The 21812-nt window shown below is 40.9% G+C and overlaps 1 protein-coding gene across 1 annotated transcript in view; it reads right to left on the bottom strand.

The window, feature by feature from the left end:
• LOC135698968 (latrophilin-like protein LAT-2) overlaps positions 1 to 21812 on the bottom strand; it is a 260484-nt gene that overhangs the window by 131325 nt on the left and 107347 nt on the right. The window contains exon 2 of the mRNA XM_065219136.1: positions 15111 to 15325. Within this exon, the coding sequence (XP_065075208.1) occupies positions 15111 to 15280 (170 nt within the window). The 5' untranslated portion in view covers positions 15281 to 15325. The remainder of the gene's footprint in view (positions 1 to 15110; positions 15326 to 21812) is intronic.

Below are 21812 nucleotides of genomic sequence, written 5' to 3'. Positions count from 1 at the left end.
GCTTGCCTCGTAATTGGAGCACATTTTCCCCGATTCGAAAGTTCAGTGATGACCTGTGTTATATTTATACTTGGGTGCTGATCCGGTCAACAACTACCATAGATGGACCTGGATTCGATTGCCCGGTTCTGGGTCGCCACCAAAGCCGAAATTCAAGATGTTATTTTCACGAGCAGCTCAATTCCTGGCGCAAATGGCCAATCATCAGCAACGGAAGATCTTCCATTCGGAATACCACGAATGCACGTACATCGACGGTCTGCAGGACCTACAATATCCCCCAGCTTGTTCCTGGAGCCACTGTCAAGCCACCAAACCCCCAACGTCCCATCGTTCAGTGCGATCATGTTGCCAAGGTAGGACTTTCAAGTGCCAGAGAGAAGCTTACAGCTGACAAACGTCAAATGGAAATCGGGAATTTTGTTAACATCGGAGGCATTTGGTGAGATCCTTTCATTTCACTGTATTTTATATACCATTCATTACATTGCATATTACTGTTACATTCACTCATAAACTAGCTCGGAGCGTTTGGTACGGTATGTCCACGCATCCTTCCACCCCTGAAGATTCACGAAATGCATCGCTGTTTAGATATACCATGGCAGCACCATATTTGACGCGTTCCTAATGATGCCGCACTCGTCTATTTTGACAAGCTATTTTTTAAACCTTGTAACACCATCATCCCCTTAGAGCACTGAAACTAATATTTACAGAAGTAACATTTCAAAAATAATTATTAAAAATAGTCGAACATTATGGAGTGCGTCGATTTAGGAACTGCTTCGAATACGGTTTATTTGAACTCGAATCCTTTCACATAATCATCTTTGCGGCAAATGCAACGCAGTAGGCCTGGCCGTTTTGATGTTTGTGTCATTTTCCAGATATGCTGCAAACATCAATGTTGACAAGAAAAATGATTAGGTCTTATCTAACCTAATGATTTTCCAGGATGCTTTCTCGTACTGGCTGCGATTGTATTAGATTAGATTATATTAGATTATCGTAAAATTTTAGACCCGTATTTTTTTGCTGGAAAAGCTTCGAAAGGGGGCGCGGCGTGGATTTTCATCTGGCGATTGGCTGCTGTTGTTGCTGTTATTGTTTTGGAAGTGCTTTTTATTTGTATTCCTCCGTTTTAAAACGTTGAATGTGAATTAACTGCAGGTAGGTGGACATATGCGGTTTGTTCTCGTAAAATAACCACAGGAATCATTTTTAGATGTCCACCGAGGAGAACGTGAAATCGTTGTGGGAAATCACTAGCATACATAGGAAATGTTGGATAAAAACCGATTAACATCCGATTCCCACTAACTACCCCAGAATGTTCAGCCAGAGCATCAACACAGTCGATACTGCTGAAGTCGAAGAGGAGGAGGACGATGAAGACACAGCTCCCAATATTTCCGGTGAGTACGATCCTCATCCGGACTTCAAACACATCATCGATCTACCCGACGAAATCGAAGTGAAAACCGGTGAGGAAGCACTCTGCAGGTTCAGAAAGAGTGGAAGGAAAGGGTTCTTGCAGATCTGAAGATTCTCAAGAGTAAATCCGATCCAACCAAGTACAGGATCATCGCTTTGATTTTGATTTTGATTTTGCTGACGAGAAACCGAAGAACGAAACATGCTCCGAATATAATGAATAATAGTTTAAAAACACTTTTTTCCTTCTGGATGAAATATTTTCTTTAAATAAGTTATGTTCAATTTCAACGGAGACGTCCTTCGACGGCCGCAGCAGAATCTCGGTGGTGTATGGACCATTTCACGATCGCAGTTTCATCTAGCGGCGGGTTGTCGAGAGATGGGAATGGGATCGCTTCGACGAGTATTTGGTCAGGCGGATCGAGTTCTTCTACCACATCAAGCCGGTTGTTTGTTGTTGTTTTGCTTGACAGCAGCTTTTCGGCTTCGCATCTTCATATGTTGCTGTGATGTGAAAAGTGAGAATGCAAATGACAGTGATCTTGCTCACTGAGCAATGTGAGTTACTCTAGGTGCCTCAAAAGCAACTCTAAAATTGCTCATGATTAGGAGCTGCCTTACCCCTTGGTTCAGCATAAACTTCGGTCGGTAGTGGATAAGTCTTTAATGTGTCGGTTGCGTAAAATTCTTCGTTCAGGTTGATTGCGATTATTCGATTCAAACGGTTTTTACAATGTTAATTCGGAAGAATGGTTTTCGTGATAAGTAATTTGCATCCGTTCCATCAATTTGTGAAGTTTTTTTTTAATACAAACGAAAACAATATGATTCGAAGTCGTTCAGTGCATGGCGTCATAGCTGAGTGAACCAACGAAGCAAACGAGAAATGAACCGAACACGCACGATTACCGTTGACTCTCAGGTGAAACGGGATGTTTTCTCCTCTCGTGTTGTGGTTTATGGTGTGAGTCTTGAGCATCGATGAAGTGAATCCGAACAAGGGTTACGCATGCTTGTGTCTGCGAGAATGGCCCGAGGAGCAATAGTTGGTGGTGCTGGTAGCTAAAATCGTAATAATGCCACATATACAGATTTTTCCCAATATTTTGATACAGATAGCTGTATATACAGATTACAGATTTTTTATTTAAATATACATACAAATCTTTCAGATTTTTCAAATAAGCCAATTTTATGTTTAACTCTGGATTATATTTATTCATTCCGATAAATAATCATTTCTTACTTCTGAGCAGCTACAAGCACCGAACCCAGCGGCGTCGGTGGTGTAGTGGTAAGCGTGATTAACTCTCACCCCAGCAGGCCTTGGTTTAATCCCAGTCGGCGCCGCCGGGATGTTCTGAGGCATAACATCTCTGATTACGCCTTCCTAGTAAATCCGTTGGTCCCCGGTTCATGAGTTGATGGTAGGGTTCAGGTGTAGGAGTTGCCTCCCTGGCGTCGGTAGCATTGGTGCTCAGCACGGAAAACAAGATCGACGGAAAACAAATCAAGGAAAAAAAAGCACCGAACCCAAATAGCAATGTTTCACTAAGGATAGTATAATTTAATTTGTTTATCTTCGTTCATATTGAACAATCTTCTGATGTTCAGATGTTCTGATTTTTAATTACTAGCTTGAATGCTAATTTTTCTTTCTCACTTTTTTAATTTCCCATGTCACATGCTGACAGGAACTATAGTTAATTAAATTTTTGGATTTGTAGAATCGGTAAACAAGCCGCTTTAACAACCCACAAACTGATTGATTCAAGGGGTAGGTCACACCAATCTTGGGTCATCTTTTTTGTCAGTGTGCCGATTGCACCGGTCATAGAGCAAGCTGCGATTGTTGGTAAAATACCCATCCCGGTGTAGTAGCCGTACAACTCTTCCTTAATTCCCATGTAAAGTAGCATCCAATAATGGGCACATGACTAACATGTGTCAAAACCCAACAATATAGATTCATACTTCCTTGTGTGTGTCCTAGATTTTATGACACACTTTATGTATTCAAAACTGCGACCTCACAGTCAGCAGCTAAACCTTTTCCGTTTTCCGTATTTTGAGACCTTCGTAATTGTTACCACATGAGCATCAAAAATAAACTCTATTTTACAAACATTGTCACCAACGCTTCGCTTCGCTCACCGAACTTGCCTTCTCCATATTTCGTTTCAATAAATTCATTCTAAGTTCACACCAAGAGTATGACTGACGTCTTACTAAATCCGAACTCCGATCCTGCCTCACCGGCAACCCGGTATTTCTTACACCTCGAATGTTTTGGTTTGAAATCGGATTAAGGATGACGCGGGAAGTGGCGGGTGTGCGAAATTTTGGTGTTTTGTGTTTGTGAGGTTGTTGACAGCGAAGCCACGCGCTGCACCAGTTGACAAATTGAATAGAGGAAACAAGCGGCTCTCCACTTCACGCTTAGAACTGTCGTCAGCCTTGTTGTTAGCTCACCTGTTCGAAAAGGTCATGCACAGTATTGGCATCGAAGCGAAATGTTTCTTATGGCAGATTCAACCATCGTCAACTGTTGGATTTCTTTGTCACCGTCCAGATGGAAGCAGTTTGCTGCGAATAGAGTTTCGGAGATTCAGCATATTACCAAGAATGGTGCTTTGAACCAAGTAGCAGGATTGGACAGTCTTGCAGACATAATTTCTCGTGGGATGATCGCAGCTCAGCTGCAATACGAATCGCTTTGGTTTAAGTTTGGCTAAGTTCAGACGAACACAGCTGGCCTTCAGCCTGTAACAGTTAGGGTAGATGGCAAGGCGGAAATAGCAGAAAACAGCAGATAAATTCACTAAACCATAGTTATTTTTACAGCAGAATGTTTTCGAACTATGTCCGCAAAATCGGCAAGCTCCTCAAAGAACTACCCTTTCGATAACCCTTTCGCTTAAGCGCCAGTACGATAAATCGTACTGCGAGAGGGCGTGTTCAAATACCATACCCGGCTAGTCCACTCAGGGCAGGTCAGGTAGGAACTACCAAAAATTACAGGCAAAACCCAAAACGCGAACAAAACCAAAATCTCCTGATATAGGCTAGATTCTTCCACTGATCAACCCAGCGGTCGACAATAAAATGTGAAGCATGGACTAAACTTTGACACTCAATTTATTCTGGGGGTTTTTGTCCTAAGGCCCTAAACGTGCACGTTTTTCTAATATAAAATTGGCTCGATCTAACCTGGTCTTCACTGCTGCAGTTACCGTTGCCGACGGTGCTCGCTGTTGACACCGCGATCGCCGACGTAGATGGTGTCACTCGATGAAACACGTGGGCCTAGTTCGACTTGGTCGCCGCCAAGGAACTACTCGGAGCAACCACGTTTCAAGCGCTAGTCTGGGAGCGCAGTCGACGGTGCTGTTATCTACGCCGTTCACTATCGTCGTTACACGGCCGGTCGATGATGACGGTGGAACAACTCCACTCGTGGGCCTAGTTCGACTTGGTCGCCGCCAAGGAACTACTCGGAGCCACACGGAGCACACGCAGATCTGGAAGCGTGGGGTGCCTAGTATGACCACGTTTCGCACGCTGGTTTGTGGTCTGGGAGCGTAGCGTTCCGGATACCATACAGTTGATGGTGCGACTATCGCCACCGCTTGATTTCGTCGTCACACAAACGGTCGATGGTGAACAAGTCCACACGTGGGCCTAGTTCGACTCGGACGCCGCCGAGGAACTACTCGGAGCCGCACATGCCACGCGCAGATCTGGGTGCGCAGGGTGCTCGGTATGACCGCGAAGATGGTGACTTCTAGAGCCCAATAAAAAAACCTTCGCCTGAAAGTTCTTCAGGCGATAACGAAAACTTTTACGGGAGCCGGCCAAATATCTAAAGCACACACGGTATTCTCTACTGGTGGTACAATAATTCTTCTACAGCAAATCTGCTTAACGATCCGATCGCTCGCACAGGTCTCACCGGAATGAAATGTAGCTCACATCAGGACAATTATCTTCCACTTCGTGGGTACGAGAATTGAAAAGAATTCTTACGTGTCCTGCTTTGCTTGGGTAAATAAAACATTACACGATGTTGCGCTTCACAAATTTAAATTGTGAAACAATAATATTTAGCGAAGACTACAACTATCAAAAAAGTAGTACGATCCGAGGCTTATCTACGGAAGTTCTCAATTTCTGTTGTACCTGTTTTTATGGTGTTTGTTTTTGACTCACCGGTATTTTGTCAAGCTTGTTAAGTTCAATGCAATTATTTAACAATGATTAGTAAAATTGGACCACCAACAAAGAATTTTTAAAGTCCGTAATGTTGATTACTTTTGTTATATTCTGGACTAGAAGAAACAATTTTGAGAAATTATATTATATCAAATCGATGGCAATAAAACGTCTTCAGGCTCTACAAATTGGCCATGGAATTTATTTTTAACTTGTAGAAACTTCGTAAAAGATCGTAGAAATTAAGTAAACTTGGTAGAAATTCTGGGAAATTCATAGACCTTCAGAAAAATTCGTAGAAAAAAGGAACTTGGAAAAGTTCTGAAAACTGCGTAGAAGTAGAGAATTCATTTAAATTTGAGGACCTTCGTAGAAGTTAAAGGAACATTATTTTAGTTTAGGGAAGCTCAGTATTGATCGGGAACCTCTACATAATTTCATAATTTTTCTTTAGCCTCATGCACTTGGAATAGTTGTGGAAATTCAACAGCAAACTTTGTAGAAGATTTTCGAATTTCGTAGCATTTTGAGGAGCTGCGTAAAACTTCATATACACACTTAGATTTTTTTGCCGACACCACCGAGCAGCTCGGCAATCTATTTTGCTGGATTGCAGTGAAAAATTTGCCGAGATTCAGTTAACAAACGGAAATTTTGCCGAGATCTCGTCTAACAAACATAAATTTTGCTGAGATCTCAGTAAAAATAAATGCTGAGCCTGCTTCGTGGTGCCAATCTCGGCAAAAAAATCTAAGTGTGTAAGTGTAAGGAATTTTAAAAAAGTTCAGGGAATTTTTTAAGAGATCTAGAAATTGTTTAACAAACTTCTAAGAACTTCAGGGATCTTCGCTTCAGTTTAGGGAACTTCGTTGCAGTTTATCAGAGATCTTACTCCAAAAAAGCTCCATGAACTTCTTGGAGGTTTTGGGAACTTTGCTAAACTCAAGGAACTTCAAGGATATTTGTAGATGTCTTAAGTGTCTTTCCAGAAGTGCAAAGATGTTCAGAGATCTTTGAAGAATTTAAAGAAATGGAAAAAAAAAATATGGAATTTGGATCAGGGAACTTCAAAGAAAATTTTGTAAAACCTAAGTTATGTAGATGTTCAGGAAACGTTGCATAAGTTACAGGACATTCTTTCAAACATCCTTCGTAGACATCAGGAAATATTCGAAAGATCTCCATATAATCCAAGATATTAGTAAAGTTCACTGGATATTTGGTAGGTTGTAGGGTGATCAGGAAGTATTCAAAAGTTTTCCAGCTAATGCAATCAGATGGAATCTTGAATGATGAATCTTGATTTTATGGCCAAATTTGTACATTCTCTATAGGGAAGACCCGTGCCTTGGTGTTTTAACTATTTTGTCACAAATTTGCACCCCCGCGCTTTTTGGGGGTATTTTTTGATTAAATTACCTGAAAAAGCTCTTTCCTGTATAATGCCATGTAAATAATAAATTGATCCAAAATGGGTTTAACCACAACTAACTAAATTTAAAATATTAGAAACATCCCAAATTTTGCAAAAATAAGTTAAATTACTATCTAGTTATAAACAGGAACACAATCATGCAAGTTTCGAGTTCAATTCTGTCGATTAGAAATATAGTTAAATATTGATTTTGTAAGTTAGTTCTAAAATTAAAAAAAAATGTTCTGGATAAATGCTTTATTACTTTTTTTTTCACTTCAAATATCAGAATCATGACATTCAAAATCTGGTATCTTAAAAACCTGATGAAATTAAATTATAACCTGATTATTCACAATTTTTGCCACCTGTCAAGATTTTTCGAAATTTTTGATTCCTAGTGTTTTCTTACTTTCTTATCTCGAACAATTTTTCTCTCGAGAAATGCTGTGAGGCTCAGAATCTAGGTAAGTTTCCTAAGATCTTGAATTACGAATTTTGAAGACCAGGAGATTAAAAACTTGTCTAAGCGTATGATATGAGCTTATGATGATGATATGCTTGACATTTCCCATTTTTAAATAATTTATTGTTTAAAATCAAATCTATCGATGCGTAGAAATATTTCTGATCGATTGGTGATAAAATTATTGAAATTGGTCCAAGAGCAGCTGAGTTATTAACGTTCAAAATCTTTCATAATTTCGTTCCATGTTCCATTTTCAGTTTTCACAAAGTGTACCCGCATATAGAAATCACCCACACAAATTTATTCTGTGTGCACTTTACCTTGAAACAGCCAGAATTTTATAAAATTATAAAATTTAAACTCCTACAATTTAATTTCGGTTGCTTTGTCTGAGGTTTGACTGATGGTGATATATTCAAAATAAAAAAAATCTAGTTTCAAAATTCATGAAATTACCTAACCCTGAGAATTTTCTTAAGTTTGAGATGCTTACATTTACAAGATCTGGACTGTGATTTTATTACAAAAACATGAACAAACGATCATTGCTTGTTCAAAATCAGTCATCGTTTAAGGATCTCCCAATCGAGGTCCCAATCGTTGTTATGGAATAAATATAATCAAAATTAATTGTTTCACCATTAAAATAGTAGTAACCCTCAATGTCATATTATTGGTCACAGAAAAAAAAATGTACCCAAAAATAAGTTACTTTGGACGCAATTTGAGTGAGTTTTTCATAAACCGTAGTTTTGCAAAATTAAAAAAGTGCTGCAGGCCCCCCTTCGGCCCCCTCTAGATAAATTTTCTAGCTACGCCAATGCTTATCGGTTACAAGCCTCACAGATCCGGCAACACTTCCAGTGACAGCCCCAAGGGATGGTCCATTAATTATGTCACGCAAATTTGACCCATTTTCAACCTCCCCTCCCCCCTTTGTCACATTTTTTGTATGGACCTTATTTTTTTTTGTATGGCTCGTCACAGTTTTCAAAAACCCTCCTCCCCCCTAAATGTGTGACATATTTAATGGACGACCCCCAAGCGACAAATTCAGCCTTCGATCATCGTACATGGATCTCCTACGTCTCACTGCATGGATGCTCAGATGTTGCTACACTACACAACCAACGAATCGCAACAATCGACGTCTTGGCTTCCTCACAACGCTCGAACTTGATGAAGCTCCGAAGGTATTGGTACGAATAAGTTTCTGGCAGGTGCTTAAAGATCCGAACAATGGTAGACAAGTTTGAGGATCATCGAAGATTCTGTCTCTGAACCCGCAGCTGCAAAACGGAATAATCTCCGTTGGCGGCCGGCTTCGTCACGCATCGATTGCGGCCCGTCGCAAACACCCGTACATTCTCGATTAACATCATCCGTTCACACACATCGTCGTCGTCCACTGCCATCGTAAGATGCTGCATGGTGCACAGTAGCTCATGATTTCGTCTATTGGAGAACGATTCTGGCCAACAAGCGTTTGGAATCCACGAAGTGCGTACCCTGCTTTAGAGTGAAACCGAAAATTCCAGCAGACTTCCGTGATCAAACAACTTGCCTTTGAGAGAACCCACAAGGTTATGCAGTAAAGGAGAAAGTCGCATGCACATTCAGTCATTTATTGTTGCCTCTCGATAGCCACATGCACCAGGACATCTTGATAGTAAAAATACACACTACTTCCCAATTATGCTGTGCTTCCAGTATGTCTGCTTCGGTATCGTTCCTGGCGCTTCGATCGTCGTAGAAACGCTCACTTTCAAAATGTCCTCTCCCCGTCACCGTGCGTGATCACGAACTGTTTCGCGATGGCTCCGCGAAACGCACAATTGGACCGCCGAACAATGCACTGGAATGCGCCAACAATTTTCCTATGGCGCCAAAGCCTATCCACTTCATACACTGTGACACGCTTGTCCGTAGAATATCGTGATTTCGTGGGGAAAATTTTACTTCACTCTTCCGATCCGTTGCGTGCAATTCGCAGCCCGCAGTGAGGATCTTCTACTTTATCCTCGCAAAAACTCCACACACAGTGTCCGTATTTTCCGAAATATCCGGTTCGAAGTACCAAAATGTTCGCGCCCGTCACGGTCAAAATATTTCGGACAAAGGAAAAGGACGTTTTCGCACAACATAAAACACTTTTATTCACGTGAACCAAGGGGTAGGTCATTCCGCACACCAATCTTGGGTCATCTTTTTTGTCAGTGTGCCGCAAGTATGCCGATTGTGCCTGTCATAGAGCAAGCTGCGATTGTTTGTAAAATATCCATCCCGGCAACCCGGTATTTCTGACACCTTGAATGTTTTGGTTTGAAATCGCAAGCATAAATCGGATTGAGGATGACGCGGGAAGTGGCGGGTGTGTGAACTTTCGGTGTTTTGTGATCCATAGGGTAATAAAAGTCCTGTGTTTTAGTGTTTTATAATGCCCTCAAAGATGACCAGAAATCTAGCCTTTCGGCCGGAAAGAGTTGGAACCTGTAGGGAGCATTGTTAGAGACCGACTTTAGAGGGTGATGAATAGACTTCTGTAGTTTGTTTTGTGTGATTTGCAGCATTATTTGAGTTAAGGGTACTAATGAGGTCTGATTAACTGTATCTTCCTCTTAAGTCCACTCTAGAACCTACATTTCGTATTTAGATCTATAAGTGAACTGCTGGTCTGAGTTCCTCTGGTATATTCAATTGTTCCTGAACATACAGTCAAACAGCACGTAATGTTCTGAACAACTTCAATAACAGTTGTCCAGCAGTGCTCCCATTTTATTTACAACAATCTAATGTCTACGAGATTGTGCCGAAGGTATGCCGAAAATGGATGTGCCCAAGCTGTGTAGAATATAATTCCGACACAATGTGCTGAGTGACTTACCCCTTGACGTGAACACTAATTACAACTTTATTAAATCGAAGGACGAAGCGTTTACTTCCGTGACGGTTTATTTGTACTGCGATCGATAATCGATTGATAATCCAATCGACGTTGTCCATTTGTCAACTTGTCACTCCCAACACAGTTTACCCATTTTTTGGTAGGTTCAGTTTTGATGTATCTGGGTGGATTCTACCCAAATTTGCGTAGTTTTGAAATAGCGTCTGATCTTTTTCTACTACTCATTTTACGTATGGTAGAGAACTACTTCGGTCTAAGCGCCCATTTTGGGCCTATCAAGCAGAAAACATCAAATAAATGCATGATTTAGGTTTTAACAGGTAAATTATGCGTTTGCTACGATACTTTAGTTCAAATCCTACCGAACGAAGTCAATAAGAACGCGTGATATGAATGTTTGCACCCAATATACTCAAAAACAAATGAAGGGCTCCGACCGAATCAATCTTTATCTTGATCCGACAGGCCGAAGTGAATTCATTGGCGTTTCAATGCCGTTTCAATGCATTAGGCCAAGCTTAGAATCGGTAGATTGAGTTTGGCGTCAAGAAGCAATGTTAAAGGGTGTCCCTCATCAAATTGCATCACGGAAAAAAAGCTGTAGAAAATTACCCATTGGGTATTTTCTCTTTAAAATTTGGGTAGAAGTACTTTGGAGTGTATTATTTACACTGTATTTTTATCGCTGTCAGTTTTTCGAAAGTTGGAAAAAAATGGAGTCATCCGAAAAGCAACGTTGATTTTGCGCCAGCATCTGGAAAATCCTCAACTATCTCATCGGGAGGAAAACAACTCGGAATCAACGGTCTGCAGCGAGGGGGAAGACGGCTTTCATTTGAGTACCTCTCAAATTCTCTTTTACTCACAATTGTTCAGAGCTACTCTGGTTTGCTCTGGGATCAGATCTAATTTGCGACGAAAACAGAATTAGTTTGGCATATAGACATTGAAATCTGACCATGCAAATGTTAGTTCGGATGCAATATTTGAGGTTCATGGAGTCCCTCCACTTCGCGTTTTCACTGGCACTGGCCATCCAGAAGTCATACAGGTGGGCAAATTTAATGAAATGCTTGCCTCTCTGCAGCAGACATGTAGATTAATTTTGAACTTTGTCCATTAAGTAGATCCCCAGATGTGTACCCGTGAAATAGCGAAGTGGTTAAACCAAATTGTGTGGAAAATGGATTCCGTCATAAGAGTCCTTAAATAATGGAAATGATCTCGTTTTCTACCAGTTGTTCCCTTGTTCCTTCCACTCAACCCTTGTGCCATCCATGACTACTGTCCGGACTTAACTCTTCTGTTATCAACTCTGCTGGCAATCATATCCTCAAGTTGAGGACCTCAACCATAACATAACGCTGAAAATGACAAATCCCCCTGCGACTCCTTTGCTGTTGTTGGTGTGCAGATTAGTCCTGGACACGGGAATTGACCCTCCCGCTACAGGAGAACGATGAATGGGCATGTGTCACCTGGAAAGAAGGACCAAGAAATAGGTGTAACTTGCAATTAATTGGTAGGGTCGTGATGGGACTGCTACTGGTGAGAACTTAGGATTTACAATCAGAAATTGTTCCGTTGCATTTCTCATAGAGGTTTTGGCTATTTTCTTAAATCACGGGCGATGGCTTTCTGGAGGACACTTTTTATTTTGCAGTGGTAATGAAATTGTACAGGATATTTCCACCTTAATACTACTGAGCATCCAGATGCTTAGAGTAAGCGAATAGATAGATATTCCCTTCCAGCAACCAGCTCCGGTGAGGACATGTACTTGAGGATAAGTCCTGCGAGTTCAAAACTTCGATAAATGTGATTGCTTGGGCTGCGCTGTCTATACAATCGAGATAATACAAGCGTTCATCAGAGAGCAAGAGAGTTTCTCAGAGTTACTCTGGATTGCTCTGAGTTTCTCACTGTCTTCCCCCTCGGTCTGCAGTCGTGCAGAATCTGAGCATCAAACGGAAGGAGAAATGCGGTCAGAATGGATGTTCTATTAGTGATCAGGATCACAAGCGTGTCGTGAATGCGTTCAAGCGGAATCCCAATGCTTCGGTCAGGAATGTGGCCAAAAAGTTGAATCTGTCCAAGTCTTTTGTTCAGAGAGCCAAGGACCAGAAGGGACTGCATACGTACAAAGTGCAGAAGGCTCCAAATTGTGACGAACGACAAAATACGCTTGGAAAGTCACGAGCCCGGAAATTGTACACCCAGATGCTGACGAAGCCTCATTGTCTCATCATGGATGATGAGACTTACGTCAAGGCGAACTTCCGGCAGCTTTCGGGGCTACTGTTCTTCACCGCCCAGCACAAGTTTGATGTTCCGGAGGAAGTAGGGAGCTTTCAAAGTTTGCCAAGATATCCACGATTTGGCAAGCGATCTGCTCATGTCGCAAACGGAGTGCGCCGTTCGTGACTACCGGGACTGTAAACGGGGAGATCTACTTCAAGGAGTGTCTACAGAAGCATCTGCATCCTCTGTTGAAGCAACACGAGGGACATACGATCTTCTGGCTGGATCTAGCCACTATTCAAATGTTGTCCTGGAGTGGTACGAAGCCAACAGGGTCACTTTCGTACCCAAGGACATGAACACCCCCCCCCCCCCCCCCACCAATGCACCGGAGCTAAGGCCCATCGAAAAATACTGGACTATTATGAAGCAGGCACTACGGAAGCATCCTAAGGAGATCAAGTCAAATCTGAGCAAGACATGAAGAAAAAGTGGGTTTCCGTACAGTAAAGGGTGATACGGTCAAAATTTGGTCAAGGGAAAACGCGTGTAAATCGGTGAAATCGTTTATTTAAAAAATCAAATTAAATTTCTTTTTCAAGTTCAATTAGTATAAAATTCAGGAAAAATATTCAGTTAGGCTTCCGCTTTTCCAAATCCGAATTGCCGGGCCTTACGCTTGACCCCTGCCATCAGATTTTGTACAGCCACCTTGTCCACCTTCTTCGCCGCAGAAAGCCAGTTTGCCTTGAACTGCTGCTCGCCCTTAGCAGTTTTTTTGGTCTTCTTTAGGTTCCGCTTGACAATAGCCCAGTATTTCTCAATTGGGCGGAGCTCTGGCGTGTTGGGAGGGTTCTTGTCCTTGGGAACCACCTGCACGTTGTTGGCGGCGTACCACTCCATGGCCTTTTTACCGTAATGGCAAGATGCCAAATCCAGCCAAAACAGTACGGAACAACCGTGTTTCTTCAGGAAAGGCAGCAGACGTTTATTCAAACACTCTTTCAAGCAAATTTCTTGGTTGACAGTCCCGGAAGCTATGAAAATGCTGCTTTTCAAGCCACAGGTACAGATGGCTTGCCAAACCAGATATTTCTTTGCGAACTTTGACAGTTTCATGTGCTTGAAAACATCTGCTACCTTTCCCCTTCCTTTTGCCGTATAAAACTCCTGTCCCGGAAGCTGCTTGTAGTCGGCTTTGACGTAGGTTTCGTCGTCCATTACCACGCAGTCAAACTTCGTCAGCATCGTCGTGTACAGCCTCCGGGATCGCGCTTTGGCCGTCGTATTTTGTTTATCATCGCGATTTGGAGTCACTACCTTCTTGTAAGTCGATAGTCCGGCTCGTTTTTTGGCTCGATGCACGGTTGTAGACGATACACCCAGCTTATTTGCGGCATCTCGGAGAGAGAGGTTAGGGTTTCGCTTGAAACTACCGGCAACTCTCTTTGTCGTCTCAGCGGCTTCCGGTTTTCGATTTTCCCCCGATTCAGACTTCCTGGCTGTCGACAAACGTTCCCCAAACACTTTAAAATTACATTTGTAACGGTTGATTTGGCAACTTTTAGCACTTTTGCCAACTTTGCGTGCGAGTAGCTCGGATTTTCGCGATGCGCGAGCAAAATTTTGATACGCTGCTCTTCTTGCTTGGACGGCATTTTGACAACTGAAGAGTGAATTCCAAAATCAAAATAGGAGCAACATTCTACACACACACACCTTTAAAATGAGGGGTGTTCAGGTTTTTTAAATGCAAAATTGAAAGAAATACGTCAAGTTGATATTGACCAAATTTTGACCGTATCACCCTTTATAAGCTGCAGCCAGATTTTGTACAAAACCTTATGAGTGGAGTTAAGCGTAAGGTGCGAGCGTACGGTTATGGTATTGAAGTTGAATGAAATAAGTATTCCAAAAGCTTACTAATGGGTTTTTTTTTATTGTCTGAAATTTTGATAAGGATCGGTTGACTAGGTAATTTTCGTATTTTTTCGTATTTATCAGTGTACATCACATCCAAAACTTAACTCTCTCGCCAATAGAAGCCAAACAAAATGTATTGCAAAATGACCCCCGATAAAACATTTTGAAACTAGCTTCAAACGAAAGAGAGGCACTAAGATTACGTTTGTTGGGTGTTTCAGCGATGCAAATTTTTTTCATAATAATGTTATCCTACCAGAGACACCATGGTCATAAATAGTTGTGCAACTCAGAAAATCTCAGTACACCTCAAGAAGTTGCATGATGAATCACAATCACCTAGTTATACCCCTTCCTTCTTCGAAATGATGTCATACCATACATTTGTACCGGCTCACTAACAGCCAGAACACAAAACAAGTTTTAATCCAAATGCAAACAACAACAAGAAAAAAAAAATACCATCATAATGATCGCTCTCTAAACTCCACTTTACCGGAACTCACCTGTACGTGATGAAGGCAAACGCCAGCCCCACCAGGCTAACGGAGCTCCCGAGGACGACCCCCAGCGCAATCAGGCCACCCTGGGAACCCCAGGTCATGCTCAGGGATCCGTACGAGACGTTGGCTGCCGGTGGAAAACCGTGGATATGTCCGGTGTAGAGCGTTTCCATGATATGTGCTCAAGCCACGTCCGTCGGTCGTCGTCGTCGTCGTTCCTGCGAATGAGAAGGAGAAAAACAGCACAGCGATAATGAATGGCAAGTTGGCTAATTTGCATAGCGCGCTGTGTATTCCTCTAGGTTAGGCTAGACTGGGATGAGTAATTGGTATACGAGTTGTTTCTCAGTGTGATGCATGCTGCCACCCGCGTTAACGAGTTCGTGACCGAGCAATTCTTCCGGGAGTTGCAAGTTAAATTGCTTTTTGCGAAAATTTGTTGCTGTTGTAGTTTTCGGTAACAATGAACATTTATAGGTTAATATGCTTGAGTTTGAGATCATTTTCAAGGTCTCGGTTGATGAGATTGTACTTCTATGGTTAGTTGTTAGCTAGAATCCCAATTTGTAAACAAAAGAGCAACGGAATAAAGTCAGAATAATGAATCAGTAGAGAGCCACTTGTTTGTCTGGCTGGCTTAGAGTACCATAAAAGCCGTAAATTTCCTGTTCACCGTTGCAATTGTCAGCGTTCAAACGAAGCCTCGCTTTGTTTCATTTTGGTGAAGCGCTGGTAGAATGAAGAAAATTCAGGTTACAGTCAAGATTCCTTCAGAGCGGATTTGTTCTACGTGTACTTCAGCAACCTGATGCTCTTATCTCGAAGCAATTCGCAGCGTTTTTATTTGTTAAGTATCTATATTTTCTGAAGCAACAGATTTGTTCCCGTACTAGAGTTTTGATTCTGCTGTAGGTTGCTGTAAGAAAATAATACCGGAATCTGCGATTTGCACGACGGGCAGTGCCGTCTACCCACCGCCATTTCCCAGAAATATTTCAACCTGATTTGTTGTATGTGATTAAGGGTTGATGCATATATTATGTCACGCTCTAGGGGGGGGGGGGGGGGGTGGAGGTGGTCTAAGATTTTGTAACAAGCAATGCATTAGGTATAGGAAAAACGTCACGATAGGGGGGGGGGGGTAAATTTCTCCTCGATTTAGCGTGTTATAATTAATGCATGGGCCCTAAGGTCAACCCCAAACTTGACACTCACGAAAAGTCAGCTTAATTTGTTGCAAGACTATAGAGAATTGGCGGTGGAGATTCGTGTATTATTTTCTTACAGCAACTTACAACAAAAGCAAAAAAGCAAGTACGGGAACAAACTCAATGCATTTCCATGCTAACCGGCAAAATTCACCTATGGTGAGATCAGACCCTTCTTCCCAATGAACTTCTCCAAGTCATAAACTGGCCCCTTCTCCTGGGATACATTGTAATTGACGAAAAAATTAATAATTTGTTGGCGAAGCCATTTGTGAGAATCAATTCTTCCAGTGACGATTGCAAAAATAGTTTTCTCAATCATCTCTATTCTTGTTTTCGTTCGAATAGAAAACGTTCGAAAGTTTCCCCCATTCGTATTCCTGTTTTCGTTCGAACCATTTCTAACCATTCAGAGTTTCGAACATCGTTCGTTCGAACAAATTGTAGAATTCCCATTTTCGTTCGAATGAGTTTGTTTTGTTGATTTTCCATTCGTCACTCGAGACTTGCGGATCACGCATAGCATTCCATAGCAAAGTGCATCGGAGTCGGGCCAGAGTGTAAGGCCTTTTTGAATTAATTTGTTCATTAATCTATGCGTGGATTACAAGCCAATTTGAAGTAATTGCATATCATGCAAGTAAACACCCTTTTTGTGTTTTGGATTGAATTATGTGATTACATAGTTACAAAGTGATGCTTGATAACTGTGATATTTCTTTTTTCTTTTAGGTCGAAAAGACCGAAAGGCAAAAGCACTACGTAAAACCAGGATGGTGGATCTTCTGGAAGAACATCCGGATATAGCCAGAGGCTTTACTGGATCTGATACAGGAGCATTCTGGAAATATCTAGCTGGAGATTTAAACAGCCTTGGCGGTCCTGAAAAAAAAATCTGCTGCATGGAAAAAGGCAAATGAAATAAACAATCTTATCTAATTTTCATGTTGACATTTTAGGTCTGGTTTAACTGAAAATCAAACTTGAAGTGGAGGTTGGCCCACAATCGAAGGGAGCAGCAAGCTACAGCGGGCGACCCCAACAAGATAGTCGAATTGATCTCGCTTGAAGAAAGGGTTATCGCTCTCGTTTGTGGCTGCTCCTGCGGCGGACCAAAATAACAGTGGTTCATTTGTGGGCCATGATCAAGTCGACGAATTATCTGAAGTTGAAGTTCACCAAGAGCCCATCCGCTCAAGACAACTTGGCCTGCGGAGTTTGAGATTGCTGGAAACGCTAGTTGAACAGCAGCTGAATTTCCACAAAGATCTGTTGGAACTTTTTAAAATTCAAGCGAAAAAGCTCGACGCTATGGCTCACTACACCAAGCAAATTTCTAAGCGGATGATGGAAATCCGAGCAGCCCAAGCCCAACAACGTCACGAACAACGGTGACACAACCTGGAAATGGAAAAAAATCCATCTAGAAAAATTGAAAACCAAAAACAGAAATTTTTACATTGAAACTTCAGCACATATGCAAATCTAATATCAAATTATCTTTAGCAAGATGGCAGAATGACAGGAATGTATTTCCTATCAATGAAATACGAAATGATAGAAAGCATTTCAGGAATTTTGGATTGCGTCAAGTCTTAATCAAATTGCCATTAATTTTATAACTATTCCGAACTACTTAAATGCTAACGTAATAATTGAAGGGCCCCATTCTTGAAAGTCACCAATTAGGTCTAAAGCACTCAATATTGCCAACGTTGGTCTTGTTCTTGAATATAAAAGTAATTTGAACGATTCCAAAACCCTGTAATAATACCACATCTTCGTTTAGTTTGTACAATTCCATTCAGTGATTGCTGAGATGCGTGACCTCATTCATTCCGTTACTCACTAGGGTCATGTGATGGAGCCCTGGTGGTCAATTTTTCACTCCAAAAGAAACTAATCGAGCTGCATATCGTTGTTTTTAGAAATGTATGGGCATTAGGATATTTCTTCGATCGCCTATGGTGTGTCCGGAACAGGTTCTGAGAGTCCTGGGAGAGATGGTTTATTTTCCGCTTTGTAAATAAATTAATCACTTCAACAATACACTTTTTTGAGAAAACTGTGTAATAATTTAGTGAAATAGAACTGAAGATGTATGAAGTTCTACGGCTCAGTGAGGCTTCAAGAGTTATTGAACTTGTCGAATGTTCTGTAAATTTGTCTTGGAAACTCAGGGAATCTAAACGATCTTAAACTTGTCGGAATTGATGGAAATTTGTTGGATGTTCTATATGCTTTTTGAAAGATCCATTAAATTTAAGAATGTTATACGCTTATATCTTGGAGTAAGTTTTACTCATGAATTTATCGAAATGTTTTTTTCAGTCTGTATTAACGTAATTTTCAGCTGTAATCTAGTTTGCCACAGCTTTATCGAAAGATCTGTGAATTTAGCGAAAGTTTTGTAAGACTGCCGGAAGCTATTTTGATTTTTCAAAAGTTCTGTTAACTTGTCGGAAGTTCAGTAGACCTTTCAGAAGTTTTGTAAGCTTGTCGGAAGTTGTAAGAATTTGGCAGTAAAAATTTGAAAATTCAATGACTTAGCATTTTAAATTATTTTAAGACTCGCCCCTCTTCGTAGCGCATTACCCCATACCTAATACATGGAAGATCATCATTTTGACAAGCTCTCGTCCCGCAAGTTCTTCGTCATTGAAGTACACTGGGGTCTTTTTTTTCCGCTGTTGTATTGTTCGCAATTTTCTATGCTCGGATTTTATTTCTTAGCTCATTTCTGATTTAATTAAAGAAAATCATCTACGTTAAAAAATTAACCACAATGTATTGTATTAATGTTTTCGAAACTTCTCTGAAATTTTTGGGACGCAAATTAATGCTAGTTCAATAACAGCTAAGATCCTGATCACTTAGACAGGTGATGACTTGAGCAAAGTTGATCAGATTCTCAAACTGCCGGATGGCGGAAAAATAAATTTTCACCAGGTAGAATACGCTAGTGGGAATTCAAATTCGATGAGTTTGGTACTGCAATATCTCAAGATCCTGATGATTTAGACGAATGATTTCTTCGAAAAAGTTGATCAAGAGTTCAAGGACTAATGAATGGTGGACAGGGCGATTTGGAATTCTCCCGCTAGGTGGTGCTAGTGAGCATTCAATGTCAATATATTTTGTTTAGTTTTATCTCAAGATCCTGATGATTAAGAAGAATGATTTCTTCAGCAAAGTTGATCAGGAGGACAAGGGCTGTAGGATGCTGAACAGAACAATTTGGTATTATTCCGCTAAGTGCTGCTAGTAAGCATTCAAAGCTAACATGTTTTGAATTACTGTTTCTCAAGATTCTGAGTATTTAAATGAATTATGTCTTCGGCAAAGTTTGTCAGGTACACACTTAGAAAAGTTCATGCAACGAGCGTCAATTTTGATATAAATTTGAGTCATAACTTACGCGAAATATTGCTCAATCAAACGTACTTTTCGACGAGCAACGAACTTTTCAGTCTCGGAGCAATTAATATTACGTGACATGTTTGTTTACGTCTCATCTTTTATATCAAAGACGGATTCTGTCAAGTGTGCAATAAGTTATTTCAAAGTGTGTAACCAAGGGCTCTTGAATGGTGTACAGTACAATCTGGAATTTAGCCGCTAGGCAGTGTTAGTGTGCACTCATGGTCAATATGTTTGTATTGCTGTATCTCAAGATACATTGTTCATCATTCATTAGAGTATCATCATAGAGGTAACTGAGGTTTGCCACACAATATATTAAAATCAAGCATTGGTGTCAGCATCGAAAGCTCTCAATATACTGTGGAAGTGCATCTAGAACACTAAGTTGAGAGCATGCAATAAGCTAATAAGCGAAAAGCAATAAGCTTAAAATGCGTAGAAGAAGAAGTATCTCAAGATTCTGATTGTTTAGACGAATGATTTCTTCGACAAAGTAGATTGGGAAGTCTTGGAATGTTGGATGGTGGAGAGTAGGCAGTGCTAGTGAGCATTCAAATGCAGTGTGTTTTATCTTGCTATATCTTTCGATATCATGCTGCATTGATATTCGAAAAATGGTTAATTGTATTAAAGTTCACAATTTGATGATCATAATTTGTTATTTTATCAGGAAGTAAGAAATAACAGTGAAGATTTTAGTTCAATTAGAAGAAGGAATTACAAAAATCTAACAATTTGCTATTTGTCTGCTCTTCCTTTATATGAAAAATTCCGAAATGTTCTGTTCAACATCCCACCGGCCTTGAGTTCCAGATCAAGTTTGCCAAAGACATCATCCGTCTAAATAATAATAAACACATATTTACCTGATAATAAAATTAGATTTCTCAACTTTTTCAGCATCAATTCATCATAACAAGTTTGTCCACATCGAACGCTGTTTATTATTACTTGTTTTGACAGTTCTGGCTGTTCCGAATTGCGTCGAACACTTGTGTTGATGTGGCAACACTTTTTTGCATATGAATCGCATTCGAATACATTCGAACAAAAACAAGAATACCCTTTTCGAATTCGTTCGAATCGGTTCGTTCGTACGAATGTCGGATACGGCCGTAAACAAGAATAAAGGTGAATATCACGTAAAATCTTTCAATTGCATTAGCAACGCTCAGCACTGCCTGCATGTAAAACGTGATACCTAACGAGTTCATAATCTGGGTACTGCGGAGTCCACCGATTTTGTTTTGCAAGCCAATGAAAAATTGCTTGAAAATTTTCTCCAGTGTAAAATTGTTTTTGCTATTCCTCAGTTGAATCCCGCCAAAAGCGTTGAACCAGGAGTGCTCGAGCCCCCATGACTCTAATAAAGTTTGATTCGTACCTGTTTCGCCAACGTATGTTTTATTGAAACTGAAAACCCGACTGAGTCATAAAAACTCTGCTGTTTCATATGCTTTCGTCGCGTGACTCGTTACGAAAAAGAATTTCTGATTTCTAAGAGATAACAATTTTTGGCAAAGAACAGAAGAGTAACTACTTTTGTAGCTTCTGAATGTTAGGCTCCCGTTTGACAGTTTGCGCTGGCTCCCAGTTGACAAGCACATTGGTTGAGTCCGCAGTACTCAGTTCATAATACGGATAAACAGTACGTAGCCAAAAGGAAAATTTTCAATTTGTTGGTTCAAGGTTCGAAAGATGGATCCTGGTTCTGATTCAAAACTGCTTCAAAAGTCCATCATGCTTCTTCGTCGACATTCAAATATTTTTCTAAATTAACATTCATGCTTCCTAGTAAATCCTTTACCAATCAACCGCGCAACAGGAACCCTGACTGAACGTGGCATTTTATTGCATTATAGTCCCAGGCAGAAAGAGAAAGAAACCGGAAACGACGACGAGCACACTGTTTCCTTATTCTATTCACGAAAAGCTCCTAGTTCAGCTTAATCTGGTTCTTTGCTTTTGGAATACCCCCTAGCCGCACTCATCCTGTCTCTCTCCTCCCACGAGGCCGCGGGATGGCACAAAGTGAAACAAGTTTATATCCTGTGTGATGGTACATCATCATCAT

This window comes from Ochlerotatus camptorhynchus, unplaced genomic scaffold (genome assembly GCF_037179485.1).
Source record: "Ochlerotatus camptorhynchus isolate MF236.1 unplaced genomic scaffold, CSIRO-AGI_Acam_v1.1 ptg000099l, whole genome shotgun sequence".
NCBI classification, from domain to species: Eukaryota; Metazoa; Arthropoda; class Insecta; order Diptera; family Culicidae; genus Ochlerotatus; species Ochlerotatus camptorhynchus.
Note: the sequence above shows the minus strand (reverse complement) of the source record. Positions and strands in the feature narration are given on the sequence as shown.